General features: G+C 42.8%; 1 protein-coding gene across 2 annotated transcripts in view; it reads right to left on the minus strand.

Annotated features, from left to right (window-relative positions):
• Positions 1 to 4,750: 4,750 nt before the first annotated feature.
• The window catches only part of fam222ba (family with sequence similarity 222 member Ba), a 53,863-nt gene continuing 42,417 nt past the window's right edge, over positions 4,751 to 16,196 (minus strand). For both annotated transcript variants that reach the window (XM_043718072.1, XM_043718073.1), the window contains exon 2: positions 4,751 to 9,938. In XM_043718072.1, coding sequence (XP_043574007.1) covers positions 8,602 to 9,921 — 1,320 coding nt within the window. In that variant the 5' untranslated portion in view covers positions 9,922 to 9,938 and the 3' untranslated portion in view covers positions 4,751 to 8,601. The remainder of the gene's footprint in view (positions 9,939 to 16,196) is intronic.

Here is a 16,196-nt window from a genome sequence, read left to right on the forward strand (position 1 = left end):
TGAAGAGCTTATGCTTGAAACATTGACCCTGATGCTGCCTGACTTACTGTGCGTTTCCAGCACCACACTGTTTGACTCTGATCTTCAGCACCTGCAGTCCTCACTCTCTCCTAGCAGTGGAAGCAGTAGAGTCTGGTATGACTCTTCGGTTCTGAAGGGGAATCCGTAGACTTCTCCCCACATATGCCACCAGACTCGTTCAGTCTCTTCAGCACTTTGGTTTTCCTGCCAAAAACCAATTGGCTACTTGTGTGCTCCCCACAGTTGATGAACAGTAATGATCTGGATTAGACCGCCTGAAATAGTGGCGTGAGCAGATTAAGTGGTAACGTTAAACATAAAATTACACATGAAAAAGGGAATATTTGCAGAAATCTGAGAACGAACAATGAGGTCAAATAAGGAGTTGGTATAGGTAGTGGAGTAGATGGCCCCCTGTACTGTATGATTCTAGCTCATTATACACATGCAATACTTTGTACCTGTGACACAAATGTGAGCTTTTTATACCCTCACTGTGTAGGATGGATAAGTTGAACTATTAGAATATTTCACATTTGAGATAACTTTTAACCAGTGTGCACAGTGCTTATGGGGTGTGGCTTAATTATTTAAACAAAAAAAGCTAGTAAGAGGAGGAGGTACCAGTGCAAATCTGAATTGGAGGGGCAGTTAGGCAGAGCTCCTGATAGTCAGTCCTGCTTGATGTATGTTCAGGAAACCAGATGTGAAAGTGCACAAGTGGGCCTTACAAGAGAGAAAAAAACTAGCCATTCCAAAAAATCTGTCCATAATGATTCTGACCCTCCAAGAGAAACAAAACCTTGATCATTCACTCTCTACTGATCCACAACACTGCATTGCTTCCCACATTAAGTCAAAAGACCACAATTTGTTAATATGGACTGTGTTCTAAACTTGAAGCTTCATTCAGTGTCAGCTAATGCTTGATTTTTACAAGTCATGGTATGGAATGACTGTGTAATTCTACAAACCCAATGCTTTAATCAATACATTTACCATATTTTCCCCAAGGTGGTAAAAACAATGACTGCAGATGCTGGAAACCAGATTCTGGATTAGTGGTGCTGGAAGAGCACAGCAGTTCAGGCAGCATCCGAGGAGCAACGAAATCGACGTTTCGGGCAAAAGCCCTTCATCAGGAATAAAGGCAGTGAGCCTGAAGGGTGGAGATCAGGCTCTCTGCCTTTATTCCTGAAGGGCTTTTGCCCGAAACTTCGATTTTGCTGCTCCTTGGATGCTGCCTGAACTGCTGTGCTCTTCCAGCACCACTAATCCAGAATATTTTCCCCAAGCCCAACCTTCCCAACATTTAAAATGTACAAAAATGAGAGAAAAACATGATTCAAAATGACAATCTTGGAACTACCCATCAGCTGTGATAAGAGGATACATTAAATATCACAGACTATAACCCTCAGGAATGGAGGCAAGACCCATTAGAGTTTGTGCACAATTAATCCAGTTATGCGGCCCACTTTAATCTCATTTAAAGCAAGTATTTGGACTATTGCCTATTTTGTGAGTGAGTGAGAGTGACTGTGAGAGAAAAAAGGTGCCCACACTGCAACCTTTCCTGTGAAAACCCAGCCTCCGATCACCAGAATCAAACAGCCAGTACCATCTCCAGTCTGGTTACTGCACCAGCTTTCAAAAAGATACAATTTCAACATTCAGCTTCTGTTTAGATGTGCAAATATTTTTATTCTTCAAAATGTAGGTCTACATTAGTATACAGAGTTTTCATATTGAATTTGATATATCCTCCAACAGCAAGAACTGCTCACCATCCACATTTCCACTTCTGAAAACATTGTAAAACATATACCAGTTAGTGTTGAGCTTTTCCCAACATGGAGGGAAAATTAGAAGTTTTTAAAGCCTCTCGATTTTATTTCTACAAATTTAAGAAGCTAGGTCATACATGGTGAAGTTTCAAAGATCAGCATCAGACAGTGACCATTTCTTCAAATAAGATACCAAAGGATGCCCGTAGGGACACATTTGTGGAAGTGCCAATTGTTGCATTATTCTTCCCATTGGTATCTTTGGTTAGACTCAGCTTCTCAGTGTAGCAACGGAACAAGAAATTGGTACTCTACAATCACTCCTGTTAGTTAATACTGGTTCAGCCCCAGCACTAGAGTTAAGTGTCTTGGACAGAGTCATTAACAGAGCTTCAATGGTTATTCAAGCTGTCTACACATTGGCTAACTTCTTGGTCCAGCAGGAGGAACAGCTTTGCCACTGGAGGCTGGGGAGTCGTCCAAAAGAGAGCTGCCACTATCCACACCTCTGCTGACAGCAGGGTTACTTAGAAATGGACAGGCTGTATTCTCTGCACACCTAGCCAACCAGGACAGTGCTGGGGTAGAGAAACTAGAGCACATACACAAGCCTCTGGGCATGAAGGACAGACAGAAAAATAAGGATGCATTTTGGCGGAGGGATTGCTGATAAATATATCACTTGAACTCAAGCAATTTAAAAACGAATTCTCAGATTGGTAAAAACATTGTTGGCTGAGATTACCTACTGCATGGAAACAAGCCATTTAGCCGGTTAAGTCCACACTGACCTTCTGAAGAGTTACCCACCCAGATCCATTTCCCTTCCCTATATTTACCCCTGACTAATGCACCTACCACTATGGGCAATTTAGCATGGCAAACCCACCCTAGCCTGCCACATCTTTGTGACTGTGGGAGGAAACCCATGCAGACACAGGGAGAATAAGCAAACTCCACACAGACCAGTCACCAGAGCTGGAATCGAACCTGGGCCCTGATGCTGTGAGGCAGCAGTGCTAACCACTGAGCTGCCCTATATCCCATTAAAACGGGATAAGGTTTTTTAAAAATACTTGGTAGATGTTCAGTGTCCAGGTGCAAGAACAGGTTGCAATTGGTGAGTTGACTTAGCTCAGGTCAGCTGGATGACATCATCCCAATCCAAAGAACACTGCTCACCAAGATCAGTCAGTGGCAAAAACACACAGTTGAATCAGTAGATGATTTTTAAAAATCCAGTGGCACAGCGAGGTCAGCATCTCAGTGGAACAGGAGACCCCAGATTGTATGAGGAGGAGCTGGTCGGGGGGGGGGGGGGGGGGGGGGGGGGGTGGCTGCACAAAGTCTGAAAGATGCAGAGTTTAGTTTACAAGAAAACTATTAGAAGGGAAGGGAACAAAGTACTTCACACAAATCATTTCTTTATATATGCACAAGAATGTGGGGGTAGAAGAAATGCTTAAAAAATGAAAAAAGGTGCTACCTCCCTTTGGAGAAGAGTTCTCACAGTAGTGGTTCAGCTTCAGAAATTGGCACTCTACAGGTGGAGGCCACAGCCTTTGTCTGTCGAAGTCCACCTGTGCACATCTACTCCAAACACATCCTATCCCTAGCTAGGAGTCCATCAGGTGCAGCTTTTCATCAGTAACTCTGCCAACTGCAACATCTTCTGCAGCCAGATCGAGTTTACCCGTAAGCACATTTAAAAAGCAGCTTATATTTATCTTTTGTTTCAGGAATACAGCAGCAGTCTCCTCCACAGTGGGCAAATACATTATTCAGCTGAGCTCTGAGGAGGTACCCTTTTCACATTGCAGCAAAGAAAAAAAATACACGTTCATTAGAATTAGCACAGGGCAGTTCAAACAAAAACACACTAAGAGGCTTCATAAATTATCAGAAGAGGCACAGGTTCCATCGCAGTATGGTCACTGGATACTGAAACCATTCAAACTATAGAAAACACATTCAATAAATATGCTTGGGATTTGACACACTTTGTTCCATCACCTCAAACTGCTCCTGCCTCTGCCAGTAATACATCTATAAATTATCAACACCAGCTCTCGACACTTGAAGCTTGCGAAAGTAATACCTGGAAATTCAATGCACTGCTTTCTTCAAAGTGGAAGTTGGCAGATTAGTTCAACTTCACAGAACTATTGCTCAACTTTACTGAAATCCTGGAGGAAAAATATCGTGCAATAAAGGATTTCACATTTCCAGCAACATTAAAACCCTGGGGTGACATCACAGCACACCCTCTGCTGAGATTCACATCTCAGAAAAGTCTGTTGTTAAGTGTGTGACACTAGGACACAAATTAGAGACAGCAATTCGTTTCCCATTGAATATCGCTTACAAACCAATTTGAAAATCTGTCACTAAAGTTTCTTCGTCAAAAATCAAAAACACTGGATGGCACTTGAGCTACTTTAGTAGGGTCACAACTGTAAATGCTGCAAAATACTGGTTTGGAGTAAAACTGATTTCTACAGCAAGGCCACACATTTACCTATAGTTATTATTACACTGGTGATAAAAATCAATTAAATAGGATGCTCAGATGCTTGGTTGGCATTACAAGTCCAACTTTGCCTGGTGTGCAGCGAAGCAACCTCCCACCCATTATGAGACAATGTCATCAAAAACACCCACTACTATTTTAATAGCCCTGCTTCTGATCAAACTTCACCCCTACTGACTACCAAACCCAAAAGAACATGGTCATTTCTGTGCTCTTTGCCAGAATATTTTAGCATATTGATGCAAAAAAAAGGGACATGGAAAAAGACAGTGCCCTTCACCAACCAGTTGAATAAAGAATTGCCACTAAAACCTGCGAATGACTTTTAAAGGCCAGTCTTCACAGCTCAAAACACTTGGCAGCCACAATGAAAATTGGAGATGTCATAAGGTCACTGTGCATTTGAGTAATGGACATTGGAAAGTTTCAGAGAAAGTTATTAGATATTGAAATCTAGTGACAACACTGAATCTAACGGTAAAACTGATATTCTACCATTTCAACCATCACAAAGTCTAAAAAAAGTCTTCCAACAGCTAGAAAATGGAGCTCCATTAAATTCTGTTCTGAAAGTTATCCAACTCAGCAGAGAAAAGGACTGTATCAGAGATGGTAGTGGACTGCAGCCATGATTTCTCAGTGAATTAACTGAATGCACAGGCTGAAAACAGAACTTGAACAGTTCAAGAACCAGAAGCTCTGGTTTTATTAACATGCAGATACAAAACAAAATGAGCATGAAGAACCCCAAAACAAAATTTTATCAAATTTTATCTATTGAGCAGTTCTTTTATGTAGTGGCTATTAATCTAGTTTTTCAAAATTTATGAAACTGATTTTTCCTACAATGCTCATTTCACAGGAGGGAAGTGTTCAGAAATGGTTTTGGAGAAAAGTGTTACTTCTCATTTTCCTCAGTGCGCGTGCATGTTGGGGTGGAGGGGGTGAGAAGTCAGCACGCAAAAGGTAACAACAATATGCCACACAGTTACTAAATAGCCACCATCCATGGACATTGTGAAGTATTCCAACAGGCACCATTCTAGGTTTACTGACAGCCTTAAATGCTGCAGGACTCTTAAATGATAACCTGACTGAGCTTTAACAGTGACTCCAGTCACAAAACATTTAATCGCATATCTAATCAACACCAGTAAAGCTTTGAAGCCCTGAAAGGCTGTGGGCTGAGGGGGAAAACAAATTCTTTAAGCCCTGAACTACACACATCTAAAAATATTAAATAAAATATTGTCTACTTTTTCTGTTGCTTAGAGAACTTCTTGAGAATTGTTACCCACCAATAGCTTTGTGCTAAAAATGATGCCATCTTTCTAATTCCAAACCATTGTAAGAGCTCTGAAGGGAGCAAAGACTTAAGGCTTTTCAATGGGCTTTTGAGGGAGACCAATGACTTACAGATGTCAACAGCATCACTCGTACACAAATGTTGCTACTCAGACCCTCACTAACAGGCAACATTCATACAGAATTATTACACTTTCTTTAAGTTACAGTAGTATAGCAATATTCAGCCAGTGTATGGAAAAGTAAAACTGCATTCAATGCATTTGTTGCCAAACTTATCAAATCATTTTAATTGCAGATAAAAGGCCTTTGTTTTCAAGGAGCAGCAGGATAAAAACACCAAGCCTTCCAGGTCGCGTAGTATGAAAAGTATTTCATGCATATGAAAGTCACAAAGTGTATTCCAAAGGAATGTCTGATGGTCAGAAATAGCAGCTGCATAAATAGATTCTTAATAATGACCCATTTAGTTGATAGAGTAGGGAAACAAAATCAAATATTTTCTGCAGTTAAAAGGAACTCATGATTCTAGCGTTTAAGGGAATCTTTTCAATTTCCTCCCCTTTAATTCTCTGAAAACCAATTTGATTTATTTTTGAGAGATAACTGTATTAGTGTTAACATTCCTCTGGCATCTTTTTGCCATCAGTTCCTTCTCCTAGTGTTGGGTCAGATAGCAAGTGCCATAGGTATATTCTAATTAACCTGCTCAGTTGCTCAGACACACCTCTGCAGAAGGGGGGACTCAAACTCAGGCCTTCTGGGTCAGAGGGACATATCGCTGCACTAGAGCAGTGCCTTCTGGTTCATATCATTTGACATTGTACATCGCTGTAGACACTGATTCTTTCAGCATGCACAAGGACTTACCAGCAGGTGTCAGTGGAGAGCAAGCAGGACTGGAGATCTGCTTAACGTTACCCCAGGACAGCTAGTGATCGGCAATGCAACTGAGCATCTTTGCACCTGATGGTGAGAGCCCTGGGGGAGAAGTCAAACTTAAGATAAATCTCTTCCTCGAGACAAGTTTCACACCCCAGTCTGTTGCTGACTCCACGCATGACCCCCATTTAATAAAATTGGGCATTTTGCCCAAACAAATCATTTTCATGTGATTAACACCAGCAAGGCCAGCATTCACTGTCAATCCTCAAGTATCTGAAGGTAGGGTTCCTCCAAAAGACTTTCTTTCTGATAATTTGAGATGCTATTGAGTGACACGCGAAGCCAAAACTGCAAACAAGGACAAATCTGATAACAGCAGGCCTCTGTCCAACAGGACATGAGTGAACCAACTGTGTTTTTTTAAAAACAGTTTTGTGGTCACTTAGTGCAAACATACAAGCTGCAAATTAAATTTCATCCCAGCCACCCTAAGCACTGCAGTCCTTAAAAGCAAATATTTCTAAATCTACACAGACAAAATGAATCAGGAGCAAGGGCTTTGAGTAGGCATGAGTGTGTTGCTGGAAAAGCACAGCAGGTCAGGCAGCATCCAAGTAGCAGAATAATTGATGTTTCGGGCAAAAGCTTGGCAAGTCTTGAGCTCAAGGTTTGGAGTGAGAGACAGACATCTGGGCTTTAACTTCAAACTAAAACTGGTATCTTCATATTATTTAGGATTAATAAAGTGAATACTGCAGATGCTGGAGATCGGAGTGGAGAGTGTGGTGCTGGAAAAGTACAGGTCAGGCAGAGGTGCTGGAGAATAGACATTTTGGCCTTAAGACCTTAGTCAGGGCTGATGAAGGGCTTATGCCTGAAACATCGATTCTCCTGCTCCTCAGATGCTGCCTGACCTGCTGCACCTTTCCAGCACCCCACACTTATTTGGGATTGTCTATGTCAAATCTTTCAGGAGGATGAATACATTTTTCCCCCTAAAATGTCAGACCCGACAGCATGCACTGAACAACAGGATGCAAATAATTCTTTCAAACACCCAACAGATGTTGATCATTTTAGGTAATGGATGCACTTCCCTCAAAGCGCATCTTGGATTAGATCACACCACACAATGTGGGGAATCCACTGGTGTGACAGAACCTGCTGCCCCACTTCATTCTCAACAAAATCGCCAACCGCAGGGCTCTCCAGCAAGCTCTTGCCAGACAAAAGGGAGCTGGCTGTTAGAGATGGGATGAACAGTGCTACACTTATCAAATAAAATCACCATAAAACTCATTACTTAATCTGCAGTGATGGCTCTTCACTTTGCTTTAAAACTGAGGCCAATTTTCATCCAAAATTACTGGAAAAAACAAACAGCTCTGTAGATTTAAATGAATTTTCAATTTGTCACTTTTTCAGCTATAATAATGAACATTTCTCCCCCCAGTGACAACTCTGAAAATGGATCTATCCGGGTTAAAAAGAGAACTCTGCAGTTCAGAGATCACAAAGCCTGCAACAAGGCAGCAGCAAAAGGCGATACAAGTCGAAAGAGAGGGGGAGTTGGGAATCACTAAAGAAACGTTGAGTGCGCGCACAATCCACATCATAAGGGGCTCCAACATCTCAACAACTGCCAATAGGGACAACTGTGGGGCATTACACTAAAGCACTGAATGCCCGTGAGTGACACATGGACACAAACCAGATAATTCAGTAGTTGCCAACAGCTCTTCACACCCTTCCCTTCAACTCAGATTCTGGAACTGCAGATGTCCTTTTGAAAGATTGCATCTGTTTTGCATTCTTTCCCTTCCCTCTAATCCTGTCACTGAAACCAGTTTCTAATCACACATCAAGGTGGTGGTTAAACACAGACTTCAATCTTGTGGAAATACCCTTCCTCACAGAGGCAACAGAAGGAAAAAAAGGCGACCTGCAAAAGAAGTTTTCCAAACTAGACAGAAAAAAAAACACTGACAAGTTTGGCAATCAAAGGCATTAACACAAAACAATCAAAAATTGCTGTTAAGACTAACTAGAGCACCACAGTTACTTGAACTCAGTTCATCTGTACACAGGGTGATGAACATGACCATTCTGATGAAGATTTGGTTCTGGACCTCGGCTGACGGGGGGCCTGTGGATTTTCCCCAACATCCCCATAGTCTGATCCCTAAAGCAGGAGTTCTGGTAGTCCCCACCCAGGTAATCCACAGTCTGCAGGACATTGGTTTGGCTGGAGGAACCAGCTCCAGCTCGAAGAGGAGTCCCCGCCACACAGTCCACTGGGCCAGAGGCTCCTCCATGAAACACCATGCCCAGGTCCTGGGACCCAGAGCTGTCGCTGTTGGGAGTCGGAAGGATATTGTTCCATATTGGCTGGAAGTACTGCCCATTGGAATATGGCAAAGCCCCCTGGATTCCATTGACTGGGGGAGATGGCGACAATTTATCACCATGAACTCTCAGATTATAAGGCTGGCCCAGGTACAGCTCGGCAGGGTAACTCAATGTCTTGCTAGTCAACCCTGCAGCAGAAATCTCTCTGTGGAACTTGTTGGGATGCCCAGTGCCAGTGTCTCTAGTCAGATGTTGCAACTGTGCCAACTGGTGCTGGTGCCATGTGGCAGAATCTATGTCATTCTGGTAGGCTGCTTGCATCCTGTTCATATTGCCCATGGCAATGCTGCCAGGGGCAATGGCTGTCATGGCGATGGCTGGGTCCCCTGGGTTCACAATGCAGGGGGGCAGGTGACCTGGCACACCATGACCAGACACCCTAGTGCTAGCGTGAATCAACACATTGCGGCTGATGGGGCTGGGGTTGGCGATCTGTCCCTCACAGACTGAGGTAGTGGTAAGGCCCGCACTGGCCTGGCACATCTGGTATATCTGGTGCACAATGCTGTTCAAGTCAGAGGGCCTGTTCTGCTGCAGGTTAGCAGCCATGGAGAGTGGAATAGTTGAGGTAGACACCGTGACGTTGGGAGGGGCATCCCCGTCCGGGCGCATCTTCCGGTATCCATGTAAACCCGGTTGTAGCAGCATGTTTTGCGGGTGGGATAAAGTGCTAGGTGCAGCATAGGGAGCAGACGGGGGGTTCATGTCTGGCAGCAACCTTGCGCGGGTTCCGTCAAAGTCTTTCACAATCCTCTTCGTGGGCAGCTTGACAATTGCAAGTAAACCACGGTTCGAGCTAGCCTGAGAAGGGTAGGGACTGAATCGCTGGCCCAAAGTATCCAAACCGTTCACCGTACGACGAAGGTGTTTTCTTTGTGGTACTTTGACACTATTTGGAAAGATTTTTATGGTGAGTGGATTGTTGGCAACTTTCTTAGCATATGCATCCAATTCTGCTGGGGTTGGGTACTGTGCAGATCTCATCTTTTGCGTATTTTCCCCTATAAAAACGCAAAAGAGACACGTTAGTGATCTGGGTAATCAAGACGAACGTCAGTGTTACATAGAATCATTAGTCAAAAGAAGCTCAACAGGTAGACAGAGAGAACAGATCATTTTAATCTTCCTAGTTCTGAGGCAGGGCTTCAAAGTGAAAACCTGGCAGAATTGGACTGCAAGTAAAACAGGGATATTTTACATGCAGTCAGCTATAGCTGCTGATCACATTCTCACCCGAACCAGCAGTTTCCAGCACATTCTCCAGGCTGACAGTTCAGTATCATATCTGCTGTCTTATGCAGAAAGCATTAAACAGAGACCCTTGTACCAACAGGTGGTACAACGGCTGCCACATTTCCTATAATCACACCGCGGCCAGCTTAAGGCCATGAAAATGCAGGGAAAATTCCAGCTCCCTTACATCTTCTACAATGAAGACTTCACCCATGTCTCATTTATTTGTTATTTTTTCCTCACCATCCCCAATAATCTTTCAAGCTGCATGTTGAAAACTTCAAAACCTTTGAGAATTGAAGAAGCAGTAAAATTCAGTTTCCTACTGTTGCTTGCAGCTTTATTGGGTTCTTTGTAGTTTAATGTCCTCCTCTAATGCAAAACTTGAAAGCCCGGGTTTAGAGTCCTCAAGTCACTAATATTCTCAACAGCAGGATGCTGTTCACCATGATCCTTGAAGGTACATCCAGTTCTACAGTTTAAGGACTAAAAGAAAAACTAGAAAATAAACTGTAGTTGGAAAGTTTAAAAATCTAAATTAGAAATTTTTCTTCAGGTTAAAAATTGTTAAAAATCATTCTACAGTAGCAACTAAAATCAGATTATTCATTCAGTAAACACTTTATTGAGTGTCTCCTGTTTCCACCGAGGTCACTGGAATAATTTAGAACTCTACATTTGTGTGGATAAGTACATGGTGACAATGTGTCAAAAAGTTAATACTTTCATGCATTTCTCATGCTGTGCCTCAGACCCTGGTCAGTGATTTCGATTTCACTTGTTAAGCAGTCAAGCTCATTTATGACCCTCCTTCCAGCAAACCCTTAACATCCAAGTTCTGTCCTATCAATATTTCAAGATTTGTGTGAACAAAGCCTGAAAATAATTAACACAGGACAGAGAGAGACAGGAAACGACCGTGGGAGGTGAAATGACCTCCGGATCAGTGACAGGGAAGTGCAATAAGCAGCACTCACACCAGATTACAGTTCAGGCTGCAGTGCAAGTACTGTTGGCATCAGCTTGTCATGAGGGCTCTATACTCCATACAGTGATCATGGGGACAAAAACAAATTAAAAAATCCATGTTACAGGAGCAAATTGCTTTGCAGTAGCTCACACTGGAGGCATGATAGCATATGCAGAAGCCACAATGAGCCATTTGCTGCAGAGCTTTGAGTGAAGAGCTTGGTCCAGGAACATTGTGCTAATATGGGTGCAATGTTTTAATCTGATTATTCACACTCTTGATAAAGGTAACTGCCCTGAAGCAGCCGAACGGCATGTTGTTTCATGAACTGCTTTGAGAATTAGTAATATTAGTCGTCTTCACTTTCACCACTGTGGTGTTGCAGAAGCTGGCCAAAATGGAAGTTAAATAGTAGCATTATAAACAGAGGAGACAATTTTTTCACTCCAGGGAAATCTCCAACTTTAGTACCTAATTAGGACATTAGCTGTTAGTCTCAGGGCAGACCATTTGGTCCTTCGTGTCCAAACCAAGCTTCTGAAGAGCATTCTACTCAGACCCATTTTTCCCCCGCCCCCAGATCCCTGTATTTCCCATGGCCATTCACCTAACTTGCACATCTTTGGACTGTGGGAGGAGACCTACACAGACAATGTGGTAACTGTCTGTCAAGTTCGCAGAGGTGGGAATCAAAGCCACGTCTCTGGAGCTGAAGCAGCAGTGCTGACTACTGAGCCACCGTGCCGCCCCAGTGGTTCCTGTTGCCATCCAAACAAAAAAAAAGGCAGGAGATTGTCTGGTACAAGGGCCATTCATACTAGGTTAGAATGACTAAGTCAGACTTATTTTAGGATAGACAAACTCTTTCCAACATGACAGACTGCTGATCACAAGTGAGAATCTCAGTTAAAGCAGCTTTGATAGCATGCTAGATGGTAAGGGAGATGAAACCTGTACCTCTGCTCCAGGTTGGGACAGCAGGCCAATACAATAAAGTATGCAAAACTGACACTATTTTCAGCAATCCTCAAATGAGGAAGATATTAGCATGGTTAAAAAAAAAGAGAGAAGTGATACGGAGAAATCTTATTTCTCATGGCGTGACAGTGTCAACACTTTTATTTAAGTGCTTTTATAAAACAAATGGACCCTGATTCTAAACAGGTTGAGATCCCCCAGGGAAAGTCTGAATCAATGTACTTAAGTGATTGAAAGATCAAAGGATTCTTACAGAAACACACCTCCATTGCTACATTTGCAGAATGAAAGACTGGCAAAATAACTGCTACTGTTGCCGGCTTTCAGGAAAAGTGATCAAGCCTCAATAATTCCAGCAAGTCCAAGAGCATCAAGCCATTGGTAAAAGCCCTTGGAGGTATTCTCATGTCATGTCAACCTGTTCTGATTAATATCACCACAAGTTTTTTTGTATTAGTATTACAAAATGCAAAAAAGAATTCCTCCAAGCAACTCCGTTTGGCTGGACAAAAACCTGTAACATTACCCTTACTGGATGTGCATTCAAACAGACCAGTTTCAAAAAAAAATCATGCCACCCTCATACTTCACTGTAGTGTTCAAGAGACTGCTGTGATGGTTTTTGTATCTTCCCATTCACATGATAAAGAAACAGTGCAGAGTTAATGAGGGTAAAGCAACACCACCTTCACATCAAGAGGATGTTGGAGCTAGCAAACATTAGCACAGAAACTCAAATATTCCTTTACAACATAGGAGGGAAATGTTCAACAATTCACTCACTCCTCCCGAAAACAATACAGAAGGAAGAGATCAAGGCCACAAGCCATTTGTCAACTTTTATTATACAAGTCTCTAAATTGGCAGCTGGTTCTGAAGCAGACTCCATTCCTGCTGCTTTCCATTTTAATTTCAGACTGTGGAATGCTTGGATAAGCAACAGCTTTTCCAGCCCAAAGTGGCATTAGTGGAAATAACTCCAGGGTTTTGTGCTGCAACCAGTTTTTCTGCTCACCAACTTCAATCCTGCATTCTCGGTATGGTTTTAAAATTGAGGAGTGTACAGATACATCATAGCTCTTTACCCTTCCTTCCTTTTTACAGGAGGGAGTGATTAACCTTTTAACACACTTACTGAGCAGACAGTGTCAGCCAGGGCTCAGTGGATAGCATTCTTGCCCAAGTCAGATCAAAGACCAGTCTTTCTGGACTTGAGCACATAAGCCAGAAGTTGTGCAGCACTGAGGGGATCCTGTATGTTAAAGGCACAGTCTTTGATTAAGATATTAAAGCGAGGCCTTGTCAGCTTTCAGCAAGGATGTAAAAGATCTCACGACCACTATTTCAAAAAGCAGGAAAATTCTCCTTCGTAACTTGGTCAACATTTATCCTGCAACCATCACCACAAAGAAGTCAGCTATCCCATCATTATCACTTGCTGCCAGTGGGTACTCTGTACACAATACTGTGTGACTACACAATCAACAAAGTATTTATTGAAGCCTGAAGTTCTCTCGACATGTCCTGTGGCAGCAAAAGGAGCTACAGAAATGCAACTGGAGTCATTTCCCAGGTTTCGCAAATGCCATATGGGGCAATTATCAAGAATTTAGGTTTATCAGCTAAAACTGGACAGGGGATTAGCGGGTGGATGGCAAAAAGCAATGTGGATCAGATCACAGTATGGGAATGACTTTTGGTGGGGGGTGGGGGAAGAGGAGGGAGTGTAGACTGGAGAATAACCACACAAAGTGAAACCAAGAATATAGTGTTTGTGCAGTTGAATATACACAGTTACAGAAGATTGTAAAGATAAGGTGCAGCAAGTCCATGAAGGTACCTGAAAACAAAGTTTAGCATGGTTCAGAAATGCTGAATAAAACCAAACTCCGTTCAAAAGCTTGAAAGTTTTCATACATGAAACTTTTTATCAAGCATCCTTCACCTATGTTAGGCTTGCCTTGAACAAAACTCATTCTTCCTTTCAGTTACATTGCCCTCATTTCATAAATGGACTTAAAAGGAAACAATGCATCCTTATAACAGATGCTGACCCATTTAGGAAGCTGATACTTGCTGGGGCCAACTAACATCGCCAGTCACTTGCCAGAGGGAGTCTTTTACTGAATAACATTTTACATCAAACCTGATAAGACAGTGCAAATGCAAATAGGTTCACTGCTTCGTTCCCATCCGGTTGATATACCTAATAGACCAGCGTAGAGTTCAGATGAGATTAGATTGTCTGCAGTGTGGAAACAGGCCTTTCGGCCCAACAAGTCCACACCAACCCTCCAAAAGTTTAAGCCACCCCGACCCATTCCCCTCCCATATATTTGCCCCTGCCTATTGCGCCAGACCCTGTGGGCAATTTAGCCTGGCCAATTCACCTAATCAGCACATCCTTGGATTGTGGGAGGAAACCGGAGCACCCAGAGGAAACCCATGCAGACATGGGGAGAATATGCAAACTCTACACAGACCAGACAGACAGTCGCCAGAGGCAGGAATCTAACCAGGTCCCTAGTGCTGTAAGGCAGCAGTGATTGAGCGACCGTGCCGTCCCTTAAGATCAGGGAGTTTGAAGAAGTGCCTAAAAAGTTAGAGTATGATGGGTCCAAGTGATAAAAGATTCCATGCACTTGAGAGCAATTAGATTGCCTTGGACCCGAGGGCATAGCCTTAGAGTAAAAGAGCAGACCTTTTAGGACAGAGATAAGGAGAAACTCGTTCAGCCAGAGAGTGGTGATCTATGGAATTTACAGAAGGCTGGAGGAGGCCAGGTCTGAGTATATTCAAGACTGAGATAGATAGGCTTGCGAGTGTCAAGGGTTATGGGCAAAAAGAGAATGGGATTGAGAAACTTAGCCACGATTGAACGGCACAGCAGACTCTGGGCTGAATGGCCTAAATTCTGCTCCTGTCTTATGACACGGCATTTGTGTGGTGTGAATGTAAAACTTGCCATTTGTCAGCCCAATCCTAATGAGTGATTCTGTACTAAGTTAGTTATGCACAGGATAATGTCACAAGGACAGCACGGTGGCTCAGTGGTTAGCACTACTGCCTCACAGCATCAGTGACCCAGGTTCGATTCCAACCTCGGGCGACTGTCTAGAGTTTGCACATTCTCCCAGTGTCTGTGTGGGTTTCCTCCGGGTGCTCCGGTTTCCCCCCCTTAGTCCAAAGATGTGCAGGTTAGGTAAATTGGCCATGGGAAATTGCCCATTGTTCAGGGATATGTAGGTTAGGTGCATTAGTCAGGGGTCAGTAAAGTAGTAGGGGAATGGAGGTGGGTGGATACTTTGAGGATCAGTATGGATTTCTTGGGCCTAATGGTCTACTTCCACACTGTAGGAATTCTATGAACACTGGATGGAAGATATGACTTAATTTTACTAATGTTTCCTTCGATTCTTTTCTGGTGAGCTTATTACACTTGAGATTTTAAACTTTATCTTGCCAAACATCCACATCCTCCTATTTAAAAAGGCAGGACAATGTTTTACTCATGTCACTGAAATACAGTTTTATAACCAAGGTATATACAAAGCCGGTGCGCTTTTTTGAGGGTGGGTGGGGGAAGGGACATTTTTGTTTCTACCTTAACTTGTACTACTGGACACGCTTGTGGATGATCATATGAATCCAACGAGAAATTGAACAAGTACAGCACTGTTGACTCATCTTTAAAAAAAATGTCTGTTGCATACCAGTTACTTTATCACCAAAGATGTGATTGACAATTGACTGCACGAAGATTACTCTTGCAGAGAAGTTTGAGCCAAAAACACTTGTGTTTTTGTGATGAAATGTAAAAGATAGTGAAGGAAACAGAAAATAAACAACTCCACTTGCAGCTGGACACAATTCCACTCAGAACATTAAAAACCTGGTTATCGAGGTTGCAGAGAAACCTGGTACTACGCATGGCAATCAAAGAGACTCATCTTAAGCTCGGAAGATCTGGTCACATTAGCAGTGCTGATGGAAGTAATTAAACTATGCGTGCAGGAATGGTCTGACAGATTGTGAAATTTTAAAAACAATTTATATTTAACAAGTTTAGGAGCCAGAG

The sequence above is a fragment of the Chiloscyllium plagiosum genome, chromosome 28 (genome assembly GCF_004010195.1).
Source record: "Chiloscyllium plagiosum isolate BGI_BamShark_2017 chromosome 28, ASM401019v2, whole genome shotgun sequence".
Taxonomy (NCBI): domain Eukaryota; kingdom Metazoa; phylum Chordata; class Chondrichthyes; order Orectolobiformes; family Hemiscylliidae; genus Chiloscyllium; species Chiloscyllium plagiosum.